Source organism: Dendrobium catenatum, unplaced genomic scaffold, assembly GCF_001605985.2.
Source record: "Dendrobium catenatum unplaced genomic scaffold, ASM160598v2 fragScaff_scaffold_883, whole genome shotgun sequence".
Lineage (NCBI taxonomy): Eukaryota > Viridiplantae > Streptophyta > Magnoliopsida > Asparagales > Orchidaceae > Dendrobium > Dendrobium catenatum.
The window spans coordinates 237758-265355 of record NW_021319345.1 but is presented as its reverse complement, the minus strand read 5'-3'; the positions used below and the strand labels follow the sequence as shown (position 1 = coordinate 265355).

General features: G+C 36.6%; 2 protein-coding genes across 2 annotated transcripts in view; both read right to left on the bottom strand.

Annotated features, from left to right (window-relative positions):
• Positions 1-4762, bottom strand: part of LOC110101178 (conserved oligomeric Golgi complex subunit 5) — an 11154-nt gene extending 6392 nt beyond the window's left edge. Inside the window, exons 1-2 of the mRNA XM_020828969.2 lie at positions 3445-4762; positions 1908-2381 (exon numbers count right to left, since the gene is read on the bottom strand). Of these exons, the coding sequence (XP_020684628.1) occupies positions 1908-2381; positions 3445-4518 (1548 nt within the window). The 5' untranslated portion in view covers positions 4519-4762. The remainder of the gene's footprint in view (positions 1-1907; positions 2382-3444) is intronic.
• A 4422-nt stretch (positions 4763-9184) lies between these two features.
• LOC110101180 (50S ribosomal protein L6, chloroplastic) lies at positions 9185-25292 on the bottom strand. Its single transcript, XM_020828970.2, has 3 exons — positions 25135-25292; positions 10834-11142; positions 9185-9654 (listed from the first exon to the last, which is right to left on the bottom strand). Exons 1-3 carry the CDS (start codon positions 25167-25169, stop codon positions 9318-9320), a joined length of 681 nt encoding a protein of 226 aa, XP_020684629.1. The 5' UTR covers positions 25170-25292; the 3' UTR covers positions 9185-9317.
• Between the last annotated feature and the right edge of the window lie 2306 nt (positions 25293-27598).

The window sequence follows — 27598 nt, the reverse complement described above, 5'->3', positions numbered from 1 at the left end:
AGGCGTCTGTCTTTCTTTCTGTTCAAAAGCCATGTACTGTATCTGTAGATAATTGTTTTGAGGAAAATGAAAATATAGATGTTTGTTCCGCTGTGTTTGATGATAAATAGTAGCTCTGTGTTTGTGTGTCTGTTGAGTTAAATATTTGGAAGATTCAGTTCAGGAACCAATTCCAAAGCACGATCCTGGATAAAAGGTTGGGTCGCGGCCCGGTGCGAGCGGGGTCCGTCCCGGATCGGGTCGGGTCGTGACACCCTCTCCCATGGAATCATGAGATTCAAATCCCAAAGCCCACAAATACCTTCCTAAAATAACTTCCCTCAATTAGGAAAGGGTATTTAATTGAATTCAATTCATATTTCTGAATTTCAAATATCTCCCTCCCAAATTTAATCAAATCTGAATTTAAATTCAAATTTGATTTATTCCAATTAGCTAAATCTCTTGGGCCCACATATCTTAAATCAAATCCCAAATTAGCTCCCCATATGGCCGGCCCTTCCTCTCTCTCTCCACTTTCATTAAATGCTCCCAATTAAGACTCCTTAATCACCTCCCCATGCCACCTCCCCTCTCCCCCAATTTCTCTCTTCCACTTTAATTCTCTCAATTTGAATTTGAATTCAAATTCAAATTCATCCCGCCAATTTCACTTAATCTGAATTTAACTACAGGTGCCACCTAAGCAAGTAATTAAATTCTAAACATTATTCCCATAGCTATCCACAAAACTCCCCACCACATTTCCCCAGCTTTTGTGCATCCAGAAGGTGGCAAATCCTGAATTTCTCCTCTCCAACGTGCTGTCCAAAATTCTGGACAAGTTCTAAGTGCTGCCATGAGACTCAGAACATAGGAAGCTGCTGTCCAGAAGAACTACAGCAACAGAAACAGCAGTTCTGCTGTTCCCAAGTCCTCCAGCTGCTGTCCCAAGTCGCCGAACAGGATCCGGGTCACTGTCCAGATGAAATTCAGCCAAAGGAGGCGACTGTCATAACCAGAAAGACCTTCTAGTTGCTCCCCCCCCCCCAAACCCTTCGTTGTCCCCCCCCCCCCCCCCCCAAAGCCCCATACCATAATTTAGTGAACTCTCTCCCTCACTCTTTTATTTTCTTAGTTACATCCTTGCTTGTGGTTATTATTATAGTCATGAAGATAATGACAATACTTTTTCGCTAACACCTAGAAATTGGAAGAGTTGATTGAGGGATCTTGTAGAGACTAATCTTATTGTTAGCATTGAGATTTATTGTTGAAACCATTCATGTATGCAACGTTATATTAAATTGATTGTCTTACGATCTTAACCTCTATGCATGTAATTTAGTCTAAACTTGTCTTACCGCTCATTGTGTTTTCTTTTGTCGTTCAAAATCAATACAAAGATATAATTATTGTGATTTTTAAAATTAAGCGTGCAAACTCCCTAATTTAATCATCCTTGTATGTATGTTTTACATCACACACACTTATTTAATGACCTAAAAAACATCATTTTTTATGAAAGGCTATCTTTTCTCACTAAAGAATAAAACATTGAACTGTTCATCAATGTGAGGAAAAGCTTCCAAAGAATGGGAAGAAGGGCTACAGCCATTAACATTTATCAGTTTCAAAATACACGACTCACAGATTTCCATTAAAAAAAAAATACGTGCACGCACACTTAACCTAGCACAACTACATTTTAAATTACCAGACTTGTCAGTGAATATAAAATGCAGGACAAATCAATTAAATATATCATTTATGTAACTAAAAGACCTAGACTGCTTACATAGATATTGCACCATTAACAACATGCTGAAAGAAGAATGTAGAATGAGACATAAAAATAAGTTGGTTACTAGATAGGCTTCTTGAGGAAGTAATCCCTCCTATTAACTAGTTTAAGTTGATAATATTACCTGGTATTCAGCTCTCTCAGCTAACAAGAGTAAGACTTTGCCAATTTCATGAAGAACAAGAAGCATCAAGTGCCCATGTAGTTTGACAGCTTCTATCTCCTCTTGGATTCGCAGTATAAGTCTTGAGATCTGGTCCTTTGATGGAATACTACCCCGGCTTGATACTGGAAATATGCTATTAACATAATCTGAAAGGCGGCCAAGGCAAAGAGCCAGGAAGGCTGTCTGAAATATATTTATGGCTGCAACCATTTGATCCTTTCCTTCCAGGGTAACAGCAGAAAGGAACCCTTTTACATCAGTGTCTCGTGAAATCCTTTCAAGAAGATTCTCAACCATAGTGAAAAGTTTTGGGTACCCGAGAGTAAATACTTCTTTGACAAAACTTGAAGTGTTGAAAGCCGATTTCATTTGGCTTGCAAAAGATTTTATAAGTGCATCCCAAACTCTGTCTGTCAAAAGAGGATCACCATCCTGCAAAAGTTTACAATCTAAGCTACAAGAAAGTACATAGACTTCAAAAAGATGAATCAATGGGGATGGCTTCCTGTGTTGGATGACTGAAAAGAACATAACACTGAGGTATTACGGACAGCAGAAATTGTTTGCCCACCATTTGAATATTTGAATTTCTGCTTCTAAAATTATAATATTAAAGGAAGCTCAACAATTAAAAAGAAACTAACTGAACGTTCATATTTCTTTTTCCTTGAAACCAAAAAAGCATGAAACTTGCGGAAACAGCACGGAAACTAAAGCTCAAAACCTTTTGTTAGATAATTCCCAGGTTAGGTAACACACGCCAGCTGTTCAAAAAAGCAGTGAAAAGCCTGATAGGCAGCAATCTACATTTATGTGGAAAGAAATTCACAAATGTTTCATAGATGTGTTTGAAGGAGTTGCAATTGAATAACTATGTCGCAGTAATTGCTTCTATGAACTAACTGAGAAAAACTAAAGTTTCCAGTAACTAAGAAGAGGGTTGAATGACTAAAAATGGTTGAAATATACTATTGAGAAATAAACTGAACCAACAGACTAAACAAAACTGAACCTTTAATCTGACCTTCACTTCTGTATTTCTTTACCTTGCATCCAAACAGGCGACTGAAGGCATTGCATTCACAAATCAACTGGTTCTTGCTCCTACATTAAGCTAGACGCTAGTAGGTGCAACTCAATAACATGAAAAGGCACCGGAGATGCTAAACATATTTCTATTTGTCAATTCAATGCAGTCTAATAAACTGATTTTTCAATGCAAAGTCTTGGCATGCATATATCAAAAGAAGAATTCAGATGCCCCCACTCATAGGCCCTTATCAGCACTAAATGCATATGAAATAGAAATATACTGCCATTCAAATTACCATAAACAAGCAAAACAACAATGATCGTAGTCTACTTTTATCAAATGTCAGCTTAACAAAACCACAAAAAGTCCAAACAATACCAGTCCAATTTAATACAGAGAAGAACAACACCATTAAGTAAAATTAAAAGAAACCAAATTTGGCAAAGCATAAATTAAACTCACCTGCCAGACCTCATGCAGGAACAAAACCTGCGTGAATGGAACCCTCTTTTTAGACAGCACGGTCTGCAATTGCCACACTGCCGTCACCACCTTATGCAAATCATCCATGCATCTCCCCATCCTCTCCCAAAGAGCCTCTCCAGCCTTCTTCCCTGCCCCAATTTGCGGCGTGCCACTCCTGTGCACGCTTCCCGGCCCACCAAACCCTCCTGTAGCTGAGATCGCCTTCATATCCAGCGCAGCCCCAACGCTTTTAACCCCCGACGTCTTATATTTGTTAATTAATTGATCCACCGTCGATCTCAACTCCCCCAGATTATAAAAAACCTGAAGACCGCACCATATATCATTCTGGTTATGCTCGTCCATGCCTCTTTCTACAGCCTTCATCGCCTGCGACCGTAGCTGGTTTCCAGTCTCCGAGAGCCAGCGGATCTCGTCCTCCACGGCAGAGATTCCAGCGAGGCCGCGCTCTTCGTAAAGGAGCTCGATGTCGCGATGCATTTCAGCGGCCTTAGCGAGATCTAGACGGTCAGTGGGTTGGGCCATGACGTCTCGGAGCTTCTTGGAAAGGCGTAGGAGGCGAGCAGATGAGTTAAGAAGATCTGCAGCAGCATGGAGGTTCGATAACTGGATAGTGTGGGAGCGGACAAGATGAAGAGGCTCGGCCAGTTCCTGGCGAGCGCGTCGGAGGGAGGATTGAAGAGAGGAGACTGCCGAGCGTACAGAGGAGAGGGAGGTCTCCGCTTCGCCGAGGGAGGAGAGTTGGGAGAGAAGGGCGGGGTGACGAGCGAGGACTTCGGCGCGGAGGTGCTTCTGGAGAAGTCTGATGGCTTCTTGTAGGCTTTCGGCGCGGGAAGCAGCGGATCCGGAGCTTAGAGCTTGAGAGGAGAAGCGAGCTGAGTCAAAGTCGGTGGAGAGGAATGCAGAGAAAATGGGGTCTGAGGCGAAGGCCTCGAGAGGAGACGCCGCAGGGACAGCGGAGACGCCAGTAGTGGACGAATTAGGGCTTGCTTCCTTAATTGTAGCGAGCCGCTGGAGAGGAGAAGAAGGGAGAATTCGCGGGGACGCCATCGCCGGCGACGAGCGCTCTCCTACAGATCTGTAATGCCTCTCCCCGCTCTCTTGATCGGCGGGGCTGTTTGGTATCGGATTTACAGCGGGATTTAAGTCGGATTTAGGCTAAATCCAGCCAAACAGTTTTTGTCGTTAAATCCGGGATTCAGTAAATCCCGGATTTACGGATTTACAGCTCAAATCCGGGATTTAGTAAATTCGAGGGGTAGCCGGATTTAGTAAATCCGAGCGGGATTTATCCGAAGAAGCGTATCTAATTTAACTTAATTATATAATTAGATTAATTAATAAAACTTAATATATCTATTATTAAATATATAATTAATTGTATAAATAATAATTAATGGATAATTTGTACTTAACATATTATTAAATTTATAACACATTATATTTTTTATTTTTAATTATAAATTTATTTTTAAGTTATAATTATCTTCTTCACATTTAAATGTCTAACTACTATAAATCGTGAAATATGTTACTAAACAGTTTCTTCGGATTTAACAAGATTTAACATTTAGCATACCAAACAGTTTTCAAGATTTAACACATTTCGGATTTACTAAATCCGGATTTACAGTATTTACTAAATCCCACTTGTTGCCAAACAGCCCCTACATATGAATTTTTTTAATATAAACTTTTTTTACTTTAGGTCTTGTTAGCCCGATTGACCCGACCCAGTCCACTTTATTTTCATTTTAAACATTTGCCGCCCTATTTTTGAAACCGCAAAAGATCTAAATATTTATTGCTTTAGAAGAAAGAACGATCTAGAAAATTGCAGAAAAGAGATGGAATGCTCAGCGAAGATGGAGGTGGAAGAGGGAGTGCATGAATCAGAAAGGATGCATGAATCGGAAGGAGTGGTGCATGAATCGGAAGCTAACTTAGTTGGATATTTCTCTGGTTTCAACATATCGGTAAGTTTTAAATTCATCGCAACTTGGAAAAATGAGCTAGAAAGTTGTAAACGAAGTAGTGATGTGTTTACCGTAGAAAAAGGGCGTAGGTTTCAGCTCATTAGAGGCTTAGGATCTTAAATGTTGCGATTTAGTTCCCATAAATGTTTTTAGGAATTTTTTTGTTTTGGCGGAAAAGTAAAAAAAAAAAAAAAAAAAACTCTAATGTTGTTGTTTAGCTTTCATTATTATTTTTAGGATGAAGAACATCATTGTTTTAAGGATTGGTAAACCAAAGATGATAAACAAATCTTGAGGTTTATATGTGCTTTAGTTGTGCTTTACATGCGCTTTAGTTGCGCTTTTGTTGCTTTTTACATGCGCTTTTAATTATTTTTTAATCATTTCAAGCTGTTTATAAAGATGAGAAAGAAGCATATGAATGTTTTTGTACTTATGCCCATGATAATGGCTTTAGCATCCAGAAGGATCATCATAGTTTTGACCAAATTTTAGGAAGATAAAATCCAAGGACTTTATCTGTTCAAAAGATGGTTTCAAGAAAAGTATTGATCTTAATCTTAATTCAAGAAAGAGATTCACTAGACCAGATGTTAAAATTGGTTGTCCATTCATGGTGTGGTTTGTAGTAAATGAAGATGATTACTAGCATGCCAAAAGATTTATTGAATCCCACAACCATGAATTGGCTAGCCCAATCGGCCGACACCTTCTGAGATCATGTAGGAATATTGTTGAGGAAAAAGCTTTCGTCCTAAAATCAATGATAGATGCAGGGATTAGAACAGTTGATGCATATGCTTACATTGTAGAGGAAGTTGGAGGATGTGAGGATGTTGGATTCTCTAAGAGGGATGCCTACAATTTTATTCAGAGGGAGAAAATAGCAAGGGTTGAAATTGGTGACACTAATTCTTTGATTCAATTATTTAAAGATTGACAAGTGGAGGACCACATGTTCACATAGGATATTCAATATGATGAGCATGATAGATTGTTAATTTTTTTTTGTGTTAATGGCAAAAGTAGGATAGATTATGAATGTTTTGGAGATATGTTGATTTTTGATACTAGCTACAGACTCAACAAGTATAATTTTATTTATGCACCATTTGTTGGTGTTAACAATCATTGGTAGAATATTTTGTTAGGGGTTACTTTTTTGTCAGAAGAAACAAGTGAAAGTCTTATATGGTTGTTTAAAATATTTATATGAATAATGGATAATAAATATCCAACAACAATATTCACTGATCAGGACCAAGCTATGGCCATGACCATAGAAGTTGCATTACCTCACACTTGTCATAGAGTATGCAAATGAATCATTTTTAAAAAGGTTCCATCAAAAGTTTCTATCTATAATAGCAATAATAAAGTTAAAGTACTCTTCTATAAGTGTATGAGGTTGTGTGATTCTGAAAAAGTGTTTGAGAAGTCATGGGCTGAAATGATCAAGGGAACCTTCATAATCATGAATGGTTGCAGAATCTTTATAAGATAAGAAGAAAGTGGTCAACAGCTTTCAACAAGGATTGTTTTAGCATGAGGATGCAGCGTAGTGAGTGTACTAATAATGTATGTCATGGCATTTCGAAGCCAACAAGTTCATTAACTGATTGTTTTCTTGGATTGGAAAAGGTATTGATGAATTGGAGGCGAAATGAACAGGATGAGGAGTACAAATACAGTCAGTCTAAAATTATTCATGTGATAAATAACAGCTCAATATTAAAACAAGCTGCTCGATTTTACTCAAGAAAAATATATTCTATTTATGAGGAAGATTTTATACAGGCTGTGGGAGAAACGAGTATAAACCTTCTCTCAAGTGATTCTTCAAAGTTTATAGTCAACTACATAGAGAAAAAGAACTAACATCATCCTTGGGTTGTTCACTTTGATGCAACAGAAGGTAGCATTCAATGCAGCTATAAGAAATACGAAACCATGGGATTGTTGTGTTCTCACTATTTAAGGGTTTTTAAACAGTTGGATATGGCTAAATTCCCTGTGAAGCGCAAGTGAAGCGCAAGAAAATCTCAACCAAACCTTTCGCATCATTTGTTTCTTCCATTTGCGAAGAAGGTTGAAATTCAGAAAATAAATATTTGAAGATCACATTGAACAAACAATACTATGTATAAAATTATTACTAAATCCTAAAATTTAACATATAACATAAACGCAACAAAAGCGCAAGTCAAGCGCAACCATACCGATTTCTAAATGATGATCTTCTCCAATGTCATCGTCTACCGCCGGTGGGAAGAAGATATTGTAGAACCGAAGGTATTGGAGGAGTCTGAGAGCAGATTACCAGAGCCGAGAGTAATAGAGCAGTGAAAATGTCGTGTGAAATGAAAAAAAAAAACGCTTCGTTTCCATTCTTTTATTCCGAAATTCAAACCATCTGAGTTACTTGGTCGGGTCGATCATGCTGACAAGACATAAAGTATAAAAAAAATTATATTAAAAAAAACATGTTTATTTAGTCAGATGTCGGCTATCTATTGGCGTCCGAACACGGAGATAGGTTCGTCACCTGACCCAATAATTTGCCCTCTTGATCTCAAATTCTCGATGTTTTCAGATTGTGGAATTTACTAGTTTGTCCTCCATGAGAACGACCAAGGAGAATGGAGTGGGCTGAACCGGTTTAACATTTTAACTATAACAAGCTGGACCGTTGTACGACCGGTTCTGAAAATTTTCGTTTCACTCCATGAAATTTCCTCATTTGCATATAGAGAACGTTAACCATACTTTTCTTCAATACTTCAGAACAAGTATATTAATATATTTATTTACTCCTAGAATATTAAATAACATAAAAAAATACAACATTTCTCAATCTATGTGTTGCTTCGCTTTTGATAAACAGTTCACAAGCCCTATCAATACATTTTTTAGCAAAATCTTATTGTGAATGTCTCATCTCTTTTTTTTAGAGGTTTGCATATTTCGACCTCTTTGATACTCTTTGAACATAATCGATCTCTCAATACCCTTCTCATGCAATACCATCACAATTTCCTCTATTTTTTAGGCTTCGATTGGGACAGCTTATTTATTATATTTTTAAAACAGCTTTCAAATACAAAAATTTATAGCTCAAATAATTTTTGTACTAAGAAACTGCTTTAAAATATAATAAAAAAATTGTCCCAAAAGAAGCTTATATTTTAATCGATTATATGCTCTGGTTCTAAAATACTTTGCTCGGAATAAATTTGATTTAACTCCAAACAAACTTTATTTAATTAAAATTTGATTGATTCTTTGTATAGATATAAAGATTTACATATTTATTTTTGATGTTGTTTAAACATTAAATATGTTTTATAAAATTAATATACTTTAATTAAAAATTGTTTCTTTTTTTTCCAAAAAAAAAAGAAACAATTTTTTAATTGCTTTGATGGTAGAAAAGAAAAAACAATTAGCAAAAAATAATATACCTTTGCAAGACAATTTTTTTACCGTTATTTTAAATTTTTTATATAGATTTCATTTGGAATAATTTTCTTGCTGCTTTTTCAGTATTAATATTTAGTTTGGGGCGACTTTTTTACCGTTTCTTAAAACAGTTTTCTAGCAAAAAAATTAAAATTTTTGTGCTAAAAAATTGATGTAAGAAACAGTAAAAAAATCGTCCCAAAAAAATCCTAAAAATAATGAAAAAATAGTGGTAAAAAACTCTACCAAAAGAAACTTTTACAAAGGAAAAAAAAAAAAAAAAAAGAGAAGGGCCTGAATTCACTTCCATTTCAAAATAAACAGCAAGCTTCGTGGCAATGTAAATTACAACATGAAAAGGAAAAAAAATGGCAGATTGCAGAGATAGTGATCGCGCAATACGGTACCTGATTTCTACTTCTTTTTTCCAGCCTTTCCTTCTTTTCTTCTCACGACTTCATCGGCATACCTGACTCCCTTCCCCTTGTATGGCTCAGGCGGCCTCCAGCTCCGAATGGTGGCAGCAAATTCGCCAATGGAAGATTTGTCGTAACCACTCACCACAATTCTGGTGTTTTCTTCCACCTTCACTTGCAGCCCATCTGGAATCGCCATTCGCACTGGATGTGAAAACCCTAAATTCAGAACCAGATCTTTTCCTTCCAACACAGCTCGATAACCGACGCCAACCAACTGTAATCTCTTCTCGAATCCCTTTGAGACGCCAAGCACCATGTTATCAGTAAGGGTTCTGCATTTTACAGTTTTAAAAAGCTGCCATGAATGTTCTCATGGATGTGGATTGCTATTTCTTAGTACTTTATATGAATGAAATTTTAATTTTTCTTGTGTAAGGGGTGAAAGTTTCTACAAGCAACAAAATGAGTAATGATCAACCAGTTAAAAAACAAAAGAAGGATCACCTGATGGTTCTTGTAGCTGTATGTGACAAGGACAACAAGGAATTTCAATTTTGACAAAAAAAAAAGGTGGAGAAGAACAAAATGAGAAATAATTATGCACAAGTGAGCTGAGGGGCGGAATCAGCCTTAATTTTCAGGGGAGTCAAACTTATAAGTAAACGTGTAGATTTTTTTTCCATAAATATCCTTACAACCGAAATTTCTCAAAGGGCGCTGCCTCTTGACCCATATTTGTTAATATCCTTGATCGTTGTACGTTTCGCAGATATGTTGGGGGTCAAGGGGTAGCGCCCCTGTGAGGGTTTTCGGGGGCAACGCCCCGGAACAAATTTTGGTTGTAAGGATATTTTTAGATTCACTTTACTATTTCTCTTTGTACTGGTTAATCATTCTCTAACAATAACATCTCTACACAAAGGATTAGGACTGGTTTAGATTCACTTTACTATCTCGCTGGTTAAGGGAGATTTACATACATACCACTTAATACTATGCTATTTACATATTTAACATCTAAAACTTTAATATTACATACATACCACCCATAGTTCATTTTCATACCAAATATGAGTGGTAGAAATGAAATATATGTGTGGTAGGAAAGAAATGTAAGTGGTATATTTGATATTAAAATAACATATGGTGGTATTCATGTAATATTAAAGTTTTAGGTGTTAGATATGTAAATAAGATGTTATAAAGTGGTATGTATGTAAATTTCCCTATGTTGAAGATGTTGGGACAATTGCATAAAGACTATATTATTTTAAAACTTTTAAGGGGGGCAATTGCATAAAAATCCTTATAATAAAGACTAAAAAATACATTGAGAATGATAAATTATCCAAAGAATCATATAAGAAAGAAAATTTTTATTTTTTCAGGAGAGCAATTGTCTGCAGGGCTTTAAGGTAGATCGGCCCCTGAGTGAGTTGTAAGCATTAGAAGAACCAAAAGAAGATTCAAAATAAAAAAAATTAGGTGCTGTTCCTCATCATAGATTGTACCTGAAAAGGCCATGCATCTGATTTGCTCTTCTAGTTTCCAAGGCTTTGAACATTCTTAACTGTCCAGATTCCTGTCGCTCCAGTTTGACTTCTCGAGGTAAAGTCAAAGAAAGTTCACCCAATGGTCCCTTAACCCTTACATCCTGCCCTTCCATTGTGATATTCACGCTAGAAGGCACTTCAATTGGCCTCTTTCCGATCCTAGATTCTTTGCATTGCACTGGCTTAATTAGGAGCCCCTCCTTGGAGACAGGAAGACATGATAAACGTATCCGACTTATCTCTCCAAGAAATGCAGATTTTAAATTGCTGAAAAAGAAAGAAGAAGATACATAATTTAGATTACTGGGCACTCAAGCATGGAAATGTCAGATGTAATCATCACTTTCTAAAATATGGTTTCTACCTAGAAGCCACAAATGCCCTTATTACATTTGTTCCGTATAAACTTTTGTTTTAAGAAATTAGGGGTGCAACCGAGTCCAGCCGACTCGCAAGCGGGCTCAGATTCGACTCGGTAACAGGCTCGACGAGTCGAACTTATCGAGCTCGAACACAGTTTCGAGCTCGAAGGCTTATCGAGCTCGAACAGACCTCAGACTCAACTTGTCGACTCGACTGGGCAGGAGAGCTTGGGACGATGACGAACAGACGTGCTTGGGATGACGACGGATCTCGACGGCAGAGCCTTGGGACGACGACGAACGAGCTCGGGCGAACGTATCTTGACGGCGGAGCTCGGGACGATGAATATCTACAGCAAATGCGCGACGGTGGACCTCGGGACGACAACGGAAGCAACGAACATGGACTTCGGCACGACAGCGGGCGCGATGACATTTTGAGCTGGGTTTGAGCTCAACGAGCTGCTAGACATATGACGAGTCGAGCTCAAGCTCGGTTTTTGAGCTAGAGCTCAGTATCTAGCAGTCGAGCTCTACTCAAACAACCCTTGGCTCGAGCTTGAGCTCGACTCGTTTGCACCCCTATAAGAAATCAAGCACCAAGGATTAGGACTATGTAATACTCCATGTAGTTTAGTTCATATGAGAAAAGGGACTATGATTAGCATTTTTAGTAAAACAAGAATACCTTAAATTTCTAATGAACAATTCATTTTAATTAATTGTTAATCTTTTTTTTCTTCAACTCCATAGGCGCTCCCTGCATCATCAAACCATCAAACTGATCCACATCGCTGCCTGGTGGCATTGGTTGGAACCTGTTAGTGGAAATTCTCGTATCTAACTTCTTAGAATCCTAGGGCAATCCAACTTGCAGATCCCACGTAGGAACCCACTTGGCCAGGATCCCTGAAAATAACATTTTTTATATCCATTTGATGAATGATCGGCCTTCAGTCGACCAACTTAAAATTCCTTTTGGTAAACGAATAGAACACACGGATTTAGAAGAAATTCTAGTAAAATATTAAAAAACTCAGTAAAATTATTAAAGATTCTTATAACACTAGTAATATTACTGAGGTTTGGTACAACACTGGTTATCTAAAGTTAGTAGTTCACCAAAATTATTAAGGTTTTGCGCAATCTTCATAAATCAACTAGCATTGGTGCAACTGTATTAATTCATCAAGCCAAGTTAGATTACCATGATTTAACTCAACCTTGATAAAATTACTAGAGTTTGCTGCAACTAAGATTAATCTACTAGAGTACTAAAATCAGTAGATCATATAAGATTAAGTTAAAACTAGAATGAGGATTCTTGAGCTCTTCTTGGGCTTCTTGCAAGAGGACAGAATTTGGAGGGAAACTGTCCTAAAGCTTTATTCAGTTTACATCACATACAATCTCTATTTATTGAGATTTAGATAGATGTGGTAACGTGCAGGAACAACATAACCTAAAACTAAATCAATTCATAATAATCTTCACCTTGATTTAGTTTTGCAAAAATAAAGAACCACCCGATCACAAGAACTCGAGCTTGTTGCAATATGACCGATCGCCTTGGACACTTGTACTCTCTCCGACCTGCGACTCTGCATGATCCACTTGTCTGATTCCATATTCTCGATCATCTTGTTGTCCCAAGGTTCTTGATCTAATCCGAAGCTCCACCTTCTCCCTCATATGTGCCCGAATAGCCCGACCGAACAGCCCCTTCAGCCTCTGCCCAAGCTTTCGGCCCCCTCGCTCAACTAGCGAACCCCGTCAAGATCCCGCACGACAGCCTGCACCGTAACCCACATGAACCTTTACCCGCACAGCCTTCTCCCCCACTAATCATGTGTCTTGCCAAGTGCCCCGCGCACACTGCTCCTCTGCATGACCGTCCGCACTGAACCCGGCTTCGCCTGGCATCCGGCGAACCAGTTTCTGCCTTGCCCGCACGAGTCCGTTGCCTGATCTTGCTTAAGTCCAAACCCATCACCATACACCTCCAGCAACAGCTCTAATTGGCCCGTTCATAGACCAGCCGGTCTCAGCTCCACTCCAGTGCGAGCACTACGTGTAGAAATGCAATTTCTGCACGTAAGCCCTGATCCATAACCTGCACAACCTCCGACCATGTTTGATCAAACTCCGATCGCTCCGTGGCTCCACCTGCGGTGTCCGAGCTCACGCGTAAGGCTCCGCTCTGCCTTGGTTGCAAGAACATTCCTTCCTCAAGATCGCCTCCACCAAGGCTCAAATACCACTTGTTAGGATCTTGGATGTTTAAGAAGCACTTCCTTCTTGAGCTTCTTGGGAGAGGAGGAAGGAGAGAGGGAAGTGGAGAGGGAGAACAGCAAAACTCAAATTTTTATTGCTTAAACATACAACATATTACAACCTATAACCTCTATTTATAGGCACAAAAGTTACATCAATGGCAATACATGTCATTCAAGAAAGTACACAACTAAATGTAGGACCAATATTTAACCGATTATAAGTATCATTTTCTATAAAGAACTTGCAAACTAGAGGACTTATTGACTAAAAGTTTATAAATATTGTGCTTCTTCACAATTGACTGAAATGGGCCAATCTGTGGAGATTTTTATATATTCACATTTAAAAATGTGAAACTCACGAATAATTTCAACCAGCTGGTACAAACGCTCACCAAAACTTCCGACATTTTCGTGGACTTCTACTCCTACCTCATGGATCCGTGAAATCCCTATTGCATACTCATCAATCTATAAACTATTATAATTATTCTGCAATTATTATTCTGTCAACTCATCAATTCATGAACTAAATTAATTATTTTATAATTATTATTCATTATTTTTGCATGTTTCCTGTTACTCTGTTAGAAGCTCTCTTAGGATTATATAAATAGTACAAGAATGTTAAAAGTGCAGCAATGCATCCTTCATTGCTACATTGTCGTAGTTGTTTCTTTTTAAAAAAATTTCCAAGAATGGAACCTCTGTTTCCCTCTTCATGGGCAACAATAACAATACCCACATACCCTTAGTATCAGGTTCTCTTGGAATAAAGAGATGTAATCAAAATCAAACAAGAGAATAATTGCAAAATATCCGCTCAACATACCAATTGAACGGAACTATCTAAAGCAGTCACGATTAATTCACAGATTTTTTTAAGAGAACAAAACTGGGTCATTTACAAGGCATGGAGGAAAAAAAAAAAGGCTTTAATAGGGGCAACTTTAAAAAAAAATTCTACAATAGCAGCTTATACTCTAACATTCTTAGGCATCACCTCCTCGTCTAATGCCTTTATCTTAGTGATGGAGACATCAGATCATGGAAGGTTTATCAGAGGCGTGGCCGCCGATCTACGGCCATGATTGAGCCATTGTATTTTTGATTTATTTGATGTATTTTCTTATTTATGATGTCATTGTATTTGTTTTATTTAGTTTCCCGTTGTACCATTTTATTAAGGGATGTCGTATGTAAGCCCTGAGGGCATTGTCGTCTTTTCTTTTTTTTTAGTCTTATGTACGAGGCTATTTATAGCCCATATGTTTCTCTTTGAAGGTTAATGAATGATTGATTACAAATTTTTCTTCTCTTTGTTTCTCTTGAGAGCTTGAGAGTTTGGAGTGAGAGCCCTAGGAGAGGGAGGATTGCGCATCATCCACCAACCTAGACGAGTCGGGTTCGTGGTTCTCTTTCCTATCTCTACCTTTCCCCCTCCTACCAGTGGCGCGGCCAGAAACATTTTTTAGAGAGGGCACAAACTCTTTAAAAAAAATTTCCCTCAACTTTTTTGCATCCGGGCTTGGGACCAGCATAGGCAGTTTTAAATTTCTTTTTTTTTAAAGATTGAATACTAAATATAAGATAGAAAATACTTACAATTAATAGCGTGTGCTCTTCATATTTTGAAAAAGATTAACAATTACATCATTTTCAATACAATCCAATATTTTTTTCTCAATATATGCGAGTAAAGTATCATTCATCCACTGATCTCCAATCCTATTTCGCAGTCGAGTTTAAATGATAGCCATTGTAGAAAATACTCTTTCTACTCCTGCTGTTGCAACCGGCAAAACCAAAGCGAGTTTTAATTGCCTGAAAACAAGAGGATATAAAATATCTTTCTTGTTATGTATCATTGTCTCAGCAAGATGTCCAATATCTTTTAACAATGAGAAATGTGGATCTGATTGCATATCCATGATATAAGTTTCCAACTGATTGTCTAGAATTTCTAGTTCAACAGGAGTAAAATCACATGGATAAAGATGTGCCATTTGAATTAATCTGTCTTTACTGAATGCACAAAAAGATTTAGATGGATTCAAACAAGCAATAGATAAAAGTAACTCAGTATTCGTCTCTGTGAAACGATTATTTAACTCTTAAAGTTGCATATCGATAACTGTGTAGAAAATTTCAACTCTAAAGTGATGTAAATTCGTCATATCTTGAGCTCTACGACGAGGCCGTCCCCGAGCAACCCATCTATCATTCATGTCAGGAATATCTAATTTGTGTTGCTCACAAAAAGAAGTTAGCTTGGTGAAGAACTCTTCCCATTTGTTATCTCTCATAACTTGCAGCCTATTTTTACATATTCGAACCAAAGACATGGCATTTACAATGTCCTGTTCTTTTCTTTGCAAAGCTTGTGACGACTCAGCAGTTATACCAAGTATATCCTTCATCAATAGTAAGCAGAATGAAAATTCGAATGATTGCATTGTCCCTAATAATGCGAAAGCCTCACCTTTCTGTTCAGAACTGATATCATCTTCAACAACCACTTCTAGAATGTCAATAACTGAGGGGAACATTGTAATCAATCTAATAATTGATTCATAGTGCGATCCCCATCGTGTATCACCTGACCGCTTGAGAGATATTTCTTGATTCAATCCTTGTCCAGTTACTAGTTCTCCATTCTATAATTCCATTAAAGTTCTCTCCCGTTGCTTATCTCGAAGTTGGTCACGTCGCTTGCATGAAACCCCAACAATATTCATCATATTTGAAATTACTGAGAATAAGAGAGCAATTTGAACATGATTTTTTGCAACATATACTAAGGCTAACTGGAGCTGATGTGAGAAGCAATGAATATAATGTGCTGTCTTATTCTCAGTGAGAAATAATACCTTTAACCCATTAAACTCCCCGCTCATATTACTTGCTCCATCATATCCTTGACCACGCAATTTGGATATACTTAAACCATAAGTTGAAAGCAACTCTTCAATGGATTTTTTGAGACTTCTAGCCGTTGTATCAGGAACATGAATAATGCCTAGAAAACGTTCAACCACCTGACCCTTTTCGTTAACGAATCAAACCACAATAGCCATTTGCTCTTTTGATGAGATATCGCGTGCTTCATCAACCAAAAGAGAGAAGTAATTTTCTCCAATTTCTTTATTTATGAAGTATATGATTGCAATCGAAATAGCTCTGGTGATATCCTTTTGAATTTCTGGTGCAATTAACTTTAAAATTTATGGAGCATTTTTTAGCACCATATTATTTATCTCATTGTTATGTTCAGCTAAAAAGTGCAACAGCTGAAGGAAATTTCCTTGATTTCTGGATGTGTCAGACTCGTCATGGGCTCTAAAAGCTAGCCCTTGCTTTAAAAGAAAACGCACACAATCAAGTGATGCATTTAGACAAGTTCGATATGCAGTTGTGGCATAATCTGTTTGCTTCTTAAACATAAAACCAATATGTTGACTTTGATTCATCAAGTCTTCACAGTTTCGTTGTGCAATATTGTGCGCACTATTATGACTCCTAACATGAAGTTCAAATCTATTTGATTTTTTCCAATTTGAAAATCCATTCTTATTGAATGCATCATCATCCTCATTTCCTCTTCCTACTGCTTTAAATAGATAACAATATAAACAGTAAGCCTTATCTTTGCATATGCTGTATTCTAACCAATTAGGTTAAGAACTTTACAAATTATAAGACCTATGTTAATTAACACATAAGATCCATAGGAAAACTCATAATATTGACATCCAACAAGAATGCAATGGAAGAAAGAATACAAAGATTATTGCAAGAATAACTCATAAAATCAATCAATAATGCAGTAGAAGAAAACATAAACTTGTAGGAAAAATTTCAGTTGACCTAAATCTTGAAGTGGAGGCCAAACGAAATGAGAGAATATGGATCTAAGAACAGGTCGGCACCAAATGAAATGAGAGAATGTGTATGAAAAATTTCAGTTTACCTAATCTGATCGTATCTTTGGCCTTCATCCATCAAACAGTGAACGGCGTCAATTCAAGCTTCGGCGGGAGGAGAGAACTTAGAACGGGTCAGCGCCTTGGGCCCTCGGTGGTCTTGTCGCCTCTTCAAGCTTTGTCCGTTAGAGTTGGGAGGAGCGAACACAGGGCCAAACCGCCCAAACGTGTCGTCGCTGGGAGCCTGGGAGGCGATTCCTCTGGAGCACCGAGCATGAGCAGTCCGCAGTCGAGTTAGGACATATGAATTAGTTTCTTCTTTTTTTTTTTTTTGTTAAAGCAGGCGAATGAAAGGAATTTCAATTTACCGAGGGGGGGCACGTGCCCCCGTGGGCCCCCCTCACTCCGCCACTGCCTCCTACCACCACCACCGGCCATCATCACACCCAAGACCTTCTCCCTCCCCAAGCCCTTTCCCCTTACTCGACCGAGCTCCACATACACCCCACCTAGCCGCCGGCCCCCATACCCGAATCCAATCAACCCGCCAGCCCTAGATCCCCTCCCCCCTTTGATTTCCATTGCCTAATTTGGACATATTTTGATTTCAAATTCATTCAATTTGAAATTTAAAATCTTTCCTAAATTATTAAATCTATTTTAGGAAAGTCATAAATTAACCCTATTTGAATTTCAAATTCAAATTGGATTTAATTTAAATCTTTCCAAATCCCTAAACCCCAATCGCTTCCCCCAATCTCCTCCCAATCTCTTGAAGCCGCCGGCCACCCTATTAAATCCACTTGGATTTATTTCCTAAAACTAAATCCCACTCTTAGAAATAATTCAAAACCCCCCAAGCCCCCTCATGGCCGAAATTTCCTAAAGCCCCACCTCATGAATACTTTCCAAAATCTCATCCTTGATTTTGGAAATAAATCTCAAGTTTTCCCTCTCTTACCCGCCACCCCTCTCTCCTTTTTTTTTTCTCTCTTCCTTTAATTAGTCTCAATCAAGAGGCTAGTTAGGAAGTGTTGAATTTGAATTCCCTCAACCTCTTTTCCCAAAATCTGAACTTAAAGCCTTAACCTTGTTCTCCTCCCTTGGTCGGCCACCTTTTCTTCATCCTTACTTCAAATAGAAGAGAAACTTCTTTCTCTTCAACGGAGTTCAAGATTACTAGTAATCTTTGGGGAGAAATCATCATCTAGCATCTATAAATGGCCAATCCCGACACTGATTACGGAATTGTCTACGACGAACATGGTTTCGTGCACATTCTTCATTCAACCTTCTTCGACGTCAACTTCTAGGATCGACCACACGGTGGAGGACTACATAGAATGGACACTTTGGTTTTTGATCTATTGAAGAGCAATTGGAGATCGTTGAGTGGAGGATTGCCGTCAATCCTTAACGAAGGTTTTCTACTCCTTTTCTCGTATTTCTTAAGGCTAATCCTCTCTTGTGATTTGATTGTAATCACGAATGACGCATTTGCCTGAATCTGCTAAGCTTAGTAAACGTAGGAATTTGAGTGCATTCATTATTTACTTATCTTATTGTTAGACTAGGGATTTTGTTGAAACTACTATCTTGGCATGATATTATTTTCCTACGTTATTTTGAAGTTTCAAATCTTTTGATGTGCAACTTAGCCTAACCGGTAGTGACCCTCTTACATTTTGATTCGTCGTTTTATTTGCTAATAGATTTCTTTGTTATTTCTCTCATCAAGAAGTTGTGCAAAATCTTAACAAACTCATTGCAATCATCGTAGTTCTACATCACTTAGATATGTTAATTTTTAGCTATTTGGTCATAATTTAGAAGAGATCATATAACAAACTATTCTTAAAAAATTCTTTCACAAATCTCTTGTCATTGAAACACAAAAAAAAACTATAGTCTATGGATCCTTCACCGCTGTGGTTGATCAGAAAGATAATCTCATAAACCCTCCATATACCTAAATTATTTGCCAATATGGAGTCCATCACAAAGCTAATTAAAGATTTCAAATGCAGTGTATTGTTTTATCCTTCATATTGTCTCTTTCAAGAATATATGGCATGCAGAGGACTATTGGGATTGCTAAAGAAAGGAATGGTCTCTACTACCTTCACTAATCTAAAAATCAAGAAAACTCTATCTCAACTACCTTCAATAATCTAAAAAACAAGAAAACTCTATCCAACATAATTTCTTATCTTTTTTTTTAACCCTTAAATCTAATAAAGAAAAATAATGGCTTCACCATTTATGCTTTGGTTACCCATCTTTATTGCTCTCAAAATCATATTTCCTTCATTATTCAAAGAAAATAACATTGAAAATTTTCATTGCAATGTTTATGAACTAACAAAACATAAACATATCAATTCTTCAATGAATGACGAAAGAACTCTTTTCTTTTTTTCTCATTTATAGTGACATATGGAGATCATCCTTTACACCTAACATCTCTAGAGCTCAATGGTTTATCTCCTTCCATCAATGGTTGCACCCATGTGTCAAGTATCTTTTTTACTAAAAGCCAAAAGCAATGTAAGTATCATCTTTACATCTTTTTCAACATGATAAAAAATCAATTTAGTGTTGAAAATGAAAGAATCATACTTAACGATACCAAAGACTATTTTAACCATTCTCTCCCCTCTATTTCTATGAAAATAATAATAATAAATGAGTTCTCTTGAGTGTATGCAACTCAACAAAATGGAGTTGAACAAAAGAAGAGTTACATACTTGCTACCACAAGGACTTTCTTTCTCCAGACAATGACTCAAAATAATATTGGTGCAAGCAATTTTAATGTCACCCACAACATCACAAACAAATTAGCTACAAAGGTTATTGGGTTTAATAGTCCTTCACAAGTTCTAAATAAATTATATCTCCATTTTACCAACTCAAACGATCCTATTGCCAAAATATTAAAAGTGCTGTTTTTGTTTACACATTTGCAAAATAAAGGAAAATTTGATCCTCAAGCACATAAATATGTATTCATTGGCTATTCTCCCATAAGAAAAGAATATGAATGCTACCATTCCCTACGAGAGTGTATATGTGTCCGTTGATACCATTTGCAATGAAAATATCACAACTTTTTTACTACTAATCCTAAGGAAGAAATATCATTCAGATATGAATTTTTTTCTTGATCTCCCTTCCTTACCCATCATTCCTGCAAACAACTATATTCTAGAACCAGCCACTCCTACTTAAACCAACTAACCAAGCCTATACCAGAACCACTTTTTACTCTGCCATTATAGGTTTACTCAAGAAGAAAAGCATCCAAAGTTGTTCAAATCCAATAAATCGAATCAATACCTATCATTGAATCCATGAAGAGAAAAATTGAGCTTAAAATAAAGGTACAAAAATTTTCACCAAATATCTCTTACAATTACTTTTACCACATAAAAATCTTTCTCACATTCATCATTCTTTTTTACTAACATGCATATTATTTCTATCCCTAAAAAGGTCTGAGGCGTTAAATAAAGTGAATTAGAATAATGCTATTAGAGAAGCAATAAAAACTAGTAAATTTATCAATAAGAAATCAATAAGTGTTATGTAGATGAATCTTTATTATAAAATAGAAAAAAGGACCAAAATGATCTCTTGATTCTTTATGAAAGACCAAAACAATCTTTAACAATATTAAAGAAAATTTTTGGTCCCTCAACTCCTTAAAGAAGAACCAAAATAGTATCACCATGAGACTATTTTGATTCATTTTTAAAGACTTGAGAGATCAAAATAGTCATTTAATATAGTTCGAGATCATTTTGATCATTTTCTCTTATAAAATATAAATATGATGATTAACTAAAAGTATAAAGTCAAACTAATGGCCAAAGGCTAAACTCAAATATATGGAATAGATTATCTTGAAACATTTGCTCCAGTTGCTAAAAGAAATAATATTTATAGCTCTCTTCTCTTTAGTAGTTAACAAGGACTCAAAGATACAACAATTCAATATGAAGAATGCTTTGTTACGTGGTGACCCAAAGGAGAAAGTATAAACGGATGTTCCACCGGAGTTTATCTCAAATACAAATCAAAATGTATGTAAGCTAAAAAAGGTATTGTATGGGTCAAGGCATTCTACAAGGGCATGATTTGAAAGGTTCACCAAGGTAATACTCAATATGGAATACAAATGAAGTTAAGGATATTATATATTATTAGTGAAATACACAGCTTTAAGCGGAGTCTCCTCGCTATAAGTTTATATTAATGATAGTAAAATGATAGATAGTGAGCAGAAAGAAATTTATAATTAATATAAAAGATCACTATAAGTATTTGAAGTGAAAGAATTAGAAATCTGATTGTGTCGATCAATCGTGTAACAATGCTGTCTCGGACCTCAATTCCATCGGTCGAGCTTGCAGTGGGTTGAAGGGAGTCCTCCCCTGCTTGGCTGAAATTTTATGTACAACCGCACAACACTGCGACGTTGTATACCCGAGCACTGCGGCGCTGTATAGTTTTCTTAAAGACAGAAAGAGAGCAAAGTGCTGCGGTGCTCCAGACCCTAGCGTTGCGGCGCTATCAGGAAAACTTGAAATAGAGAGTTGATCGTTGAGGGACTGTGAGGCAGGATGAACAGTTTTTTTCCTCATTTTTCATAAAGGGTTGCATCCCTTGGTGGTTTCAATGTTTTTTTCTCTTTGTTATTTCTTGAATGAGAACAAGCAAGATTGAAGAGAGAGAAGGAGAGAGTGAGAAAAAAAAAAGATGTACAAATTTCTCCCAACTTTCATAATGAATTTCTTAGTGTGGTGTGGCTCCAAGATGTTTTCCTGGTTTTGAGTTTTTTTTAACGTTAAATATTGATGTTCTTTCTTTTCATTGTATTTTCTATTTCATGTTTTTTTTCGCTTTTTTGGTTTTACTTCCCTAATAAATACATCATTATCATTGAAGTTGCACACTTTGAATATGAAATCTTTATATCACAACAAAAATTCATAACAAACATGTTGAAACACATAATTAAGTTGAAATGCAAGCCCATTAAGAGGGCCATTGAATTTATTCATAAACTTGTAGATGCTCTAGACGAAGCAACAATAGAAAAATTTTCTACTAGAGACTAGTGGAAAGACATATCTATTTATCACAAACTTGATCTAATATTGCCTATAACGTTGATGTATGTGGTGAGTTAATTCAAGAACAATTCCAAAGAACCGCATTAGAAAAGTATACAAAATTCTATAATATTTGAATGATACTTAGGAAAAAGGAATTCTTTTAAAAAAAGAAAGAGGATTTAACTCTTTAAGCATACAAAATGTATATTATGAAAGTTTTATGGTTCACATGACTTCAACTTTAGAATATTGCACATCCTTAGAAGGAAATATCATGACTTTGAGAAGTAAAAAATAATATATAGTAGCAAGATCTAGCGAATAAGCCAAATTTAAATCTAAGGTTTTGGGAATCTAAGATTCGTTATTGCTTATCCTAAAAGATTTAAAGGTTGAATAAAAAAAAAAATCTTATGATGATTTATTATGATAACATGTTAGCCATTAATAGTCCACATAATCCCGTGCAACATAATCATACTTAATATAATATGTGGTAGCAAGATATAGTGTAGAAGCCGAATTTAAATATATGGCATTGAGAATCTACAAATTGTTATGGCTTATCCTACAAGATTTAAATGTTGAATGAAAAAGTCATATGAGGCTCTTTTGTGCTAACAAATCAGCCGTCAATATTGAACGTATCTTGAGCAGCATGATTGTACTAAGTACAATAGTACATTGAAGTTCATCGACACTAAATAAAGATAGAAGTTGATAGTGGTCAAATCTATACTCAATTTGAAATCACAAATGATAGCTCGCTAACATTCTCATAAAAAGATTATTAGGGCTTGCGTATCAAAATTTATGAGGCAAGCTTAAAATATATGACATCCATTCATTCGCTTAGGGGGAGTGTGAAATATTTGCATAATTTATACCAGCTATGACCAACATTCCCCAAGACTATCACCCACTTTCATCTTCTTCCAATACTACCTCATTGATATGTGAGATCCTTGTTGTATACTCATCAATATGTAAACAATTATAATTATTCTCATTTATTATTCTATCAACTAATCAATCTGTGAACTATTATAATTATTCTCTATTTATTATTTCCTTATTTTATTGTATAAATACTACAGAAATGTTGAACTCAAATAGTCAATCAATTCTTTCAATGCTTGTGAAAAAATAAAATAAAGGTAATTTCTTGACAAAATTGGGCTTGGAATGGATTATTTGAGGGACAAAAGAAGATTTTATAGTGCAATTCAAATGGAATAATCCATTTTATTCCGCTTTAATAAGATTATATTTGTGGAAAATAGTCTCAAGATATAACTTTTAAACCTAAATTTGTATGCATCCAAAATCACAATGATGGAGTATCTCATGAGTACTATAACATAAGAGAATATCATAGAGCCATGCATTTGGTACCCCATCATGAACTAAAGATTGATCCTACCAAACAACAATTAGGTCTACTCTACTCTAAGGATTTAATTATTGGGCAAGGGAAATCAGTCACTAACACCCAAGTTAAGCACACAAAATTGAGAATGTTGAGATAGATTTATGATAAAACTAAATACTATGAAGTGAGAACTGATTATTAGAGAAAGCATAAAAAATACTTGTTGAAGAAACAATAATTGAAATACACTTTTATGATTTGAGAACGCATTTCACAACAAAAGATGCACTAGTAAAGTGGATGTGAGCAACAAGTACTCAATAGACAATGTATAAAAAAAAGTTCACGATTTTGGGTTTACACATCCGATAATACTCAATATGAATAAATGGTAGAAGATAAACTATAATTACTACCCCAAATAGTTAAAATAAGGAGAATGGAATGATAAATAGGGAAGGAAGGGGCCAAGAACTTTCTAGTAGATGTAGGGTCTAATAATGTGCAAGCAAATAAAAAAGTCTTCATACAATGATCATAAAGTTCCTTGATTTATTTCACTCGTGCATCAATATTCTCAATCATACCCTTCTCAATTTAATGTAGATTTTTACATAGATTTGATGCTTGCAAACGGCTGCTGTTCCTCATGTAAGCAAATGAGCAGAACACAAACAGCGCAGCTTCTATCATATACTTAATAAACAGACCAGAACAAGGCTTGAGCTCAGCCAAATTCAGCCCATTTACACCCGTAGTTCCTGCTTAAGAAGAAAAAATTCTGGAAAATAAAAAAAGGCATGCTTAGTAAGACTCGTTATGCACGACTGGTTGATTTTCCAGAGAAAATGGACCAGATTCCGCAATGTCTGCCACTGTATTGCCTATTGATTTCAGGATTAAGTCCACAGTGCAATGCTGAAGAATCTACTAAAAAGAACGACCTTATACAGCGCATTCAAAACAAAGAAGTAAACCTATCCATTCATCTAAACAGCCCATGCTGGCTGAAATATAAAAAAAAAATACAAAATATAAGAAAATGGAGAATTGAAAGCTACAAACCCATTTCTAAGAACATGGTTAATCGTCAAAGTAAACTTTTACATAAGAACATTTCAGTTTTCTCAAGAATTCGACGGGACCATGTTCATAAGCCACCGCTGATAAAATCTGAAGAAATTGCGGTAAAATTGTGGAGCTTACCACGACGAATGGATTGAAGGAGATAACGACGCCATGACCAGTTGCCACCTCCCCAGCTGTCGAGAACCCCTCCCGCCGCGTTCGAAGTGTCGGCCTGTAAGCTAATTGCAGCTATCTCTTATCTTCTATTCTTATGCTCTAAGCGCGAATGCCCCATCACGGCCGCACATGACGCGATGGATCTCTGTAAATTTCAACTAGTTTCATCACAACCGTCCATTCTTGCCATCTCCTATGGGAAGGCCTTTGGTCGCTATATATATATATATATATATACCTGAGTTTTTTCCCCATAGTAACTTACAATCAACTTCATAAATGTTTTATCCATCCCAAGCAGACCCATAATGTATGTTAAATATTTCAGATTTAAATTTAGTTGGTAATACGGCTCTGTTTGGGAGAGCTGACTTATTGATTTTTAAAGTAACTTTTTAGTAAAAAAAAACCTTAAATTAGAAGCTTTTTGTACTGAAAAATTGCTTTAGAAAGCAAAAAAAAAAAACGTACCACATCTAATCATAATTTTTAAGAATTTTTTTAATATAAATAGCTTTATTTATTTATTTAGCAAAAAAAAAACTTGGTTGAGCTTCACCCACTTGCAATCATTCCTAGCCACAAAAAAATAAAAGAACAATGTATACAATGAATATGTTGGAAAAAAAACCACTGCCTCTAAAGTGATACTGTGTTCAACCCACTGAATTTCTTCTTTTCCACTTGCAGCACATACCAATCATTTTCATCATCAATAAAATATTTCCTCTTGGTTATTAAAAGTTAGTAATAAAATATTTATTTATTTATTTTAGTAATTGATAAGATGACGCTAAACATGAAATATTGAAATGTTTGAAGTTAACATTGTAAGAGAGAATGACTCCAAAGTGCTTAAGATTTTTTTTATTTTTTTTTTCTATTTTTGCTATCTAATATTATTTATCAAAGCTTTGCTCGATGACATTAACTAAATCAAATTCCTTTAATTTATTGTATCTTGGTCAAACGGGGGTGAATGTCATGTGTATCCAAATCTGAAAGCGAAACTCACTGGCAATTTTTTTTAAAAATAAATATCATATATTATTGTAAAGTTTTTTATTTTTCCATTGAATTGTTATTTTCCTTTTGAGATCATGACTGTGACCTTACCTAGGAAGCAGAAATCCATTTAGGGATTGTATATAAAATTTGGAACTCATTGAATTTTTTTTTTTTTTTATGAAGTATCTCATATTTGCAAGAAGCTTTGAGAAAGATAAAACATGGTTCCCTTGGATGCAATTTTAAAAAAATATATTATATGAAAGGATTTACTCAACTACAATATTTATGCTCAATATGTTTGTTGCGTCCTTGAGTATTCGCGGCAATAGATAAATATAAAATTTAGTGTCATAGCGTTGTACGAAAATTCGGCGCGCAATCAGATAAGAAAGATAGTGTAGCATTCATATGAGACACCAAGATTTTTACATGAAAAATTCTTGAAAAGAGGAAAAAATCACGGGGCCTAGCCCAGTTTGAATGAATCCACTAATAATTGCAATTGATTACAAATGAGGCCATTCTTTGGGGGAAGGCCTTAGCTTGATGTACATCTTATAGAGTACACTACATAGTGGGAATACAAAGAGTCACTGTTGACGTATTCGTTTGATCGGAAGGACCATAGTCGATGGGCGACGTAAGCCAGAAGGACCGTAGTCGGCGGGCGACAGGGGTCGGAAGGACTGTAGTCGATATGCGACGTAAGTCGGCTGGATCGTAGTCGGTGGGCGACAGAAGTAGGAAGGACTGTAGTCGGTGGGCGATGTAAGTCAAAAGGACCGTAGTCGGCGGGTGACGGAGGTCGGTAGAATTGTAGTTGGTAGGCAATGTAAGTCAGCAGGACCGTAGTCGGTTGGCGACGGAGGTCATAAAGATCGTTGTCTGACGACGGAGGTCGGAAGGAATGTGTCAGGTAGAAGTCCATCAATGGACAGAAATCCAGCATCGGATAGATGTTCGACAAAAATCTGACAACGAACAAAAGTTCGACGTCGAGTAGAAATCTGGCAACGAGTGGAGGTCCGCCGTCGGGTAGAAGTCTGACGTCAATCGGCGACCGGGGAGAATTCCGGCGTTAGATGGTATTCAGGCAAAACTCCAGAGTCACCTAGAGATTAGACATAATTACGGCGTCCCGTGGAAGTCGGGCGAAATTTTGGCGTTACTTGGAAAGTCTAGCGGAATTCCGGCGTCACTCAAACGTCGAGCAGAATTCCGACGTCACTCGGGCAGAATTCCGACGTCACTTGGGCGTCGGGCAGAATTCTAGCGGTGGTCGATGAGCTTCTTCCCTCCTATCCTTCTCTTCTTCTTTTCGTCTTCTTCTTCTTGCTTCTTGCTTGGGTCCCCTCTCACGAGAAATGAGGGGCTATTTATAATTTTTTAGGATCACATAACCCGTAAATAGGGG

What these genes read in the sequence shown, in the direction of transcription:
- LOC110101180 (XM_020828970.2), bottom strand. Translation starts at nt 25,169, where the DNA reads ATGGCGTCGTTATCTCCTTCAATCCATTCGTCGTG. An exon ending in CCTTCAATCCATTCGTCGTG is followed by an intron (nt 11,143 to 25,134) that starts GTAAGCTCCACA and finishes TTTCTTTTTCAG; the next exon opens with CAATTTAAAATCTGCATTTC. An exon ending in CAGATGCATGGCCTTTTCAG is followed by an intron (nt 9,655 to 10,833) that starts GTACAATCTATG and finishes TGTAAAATGCAG; the next exon opens with AACCCTTACTGATAACATGG.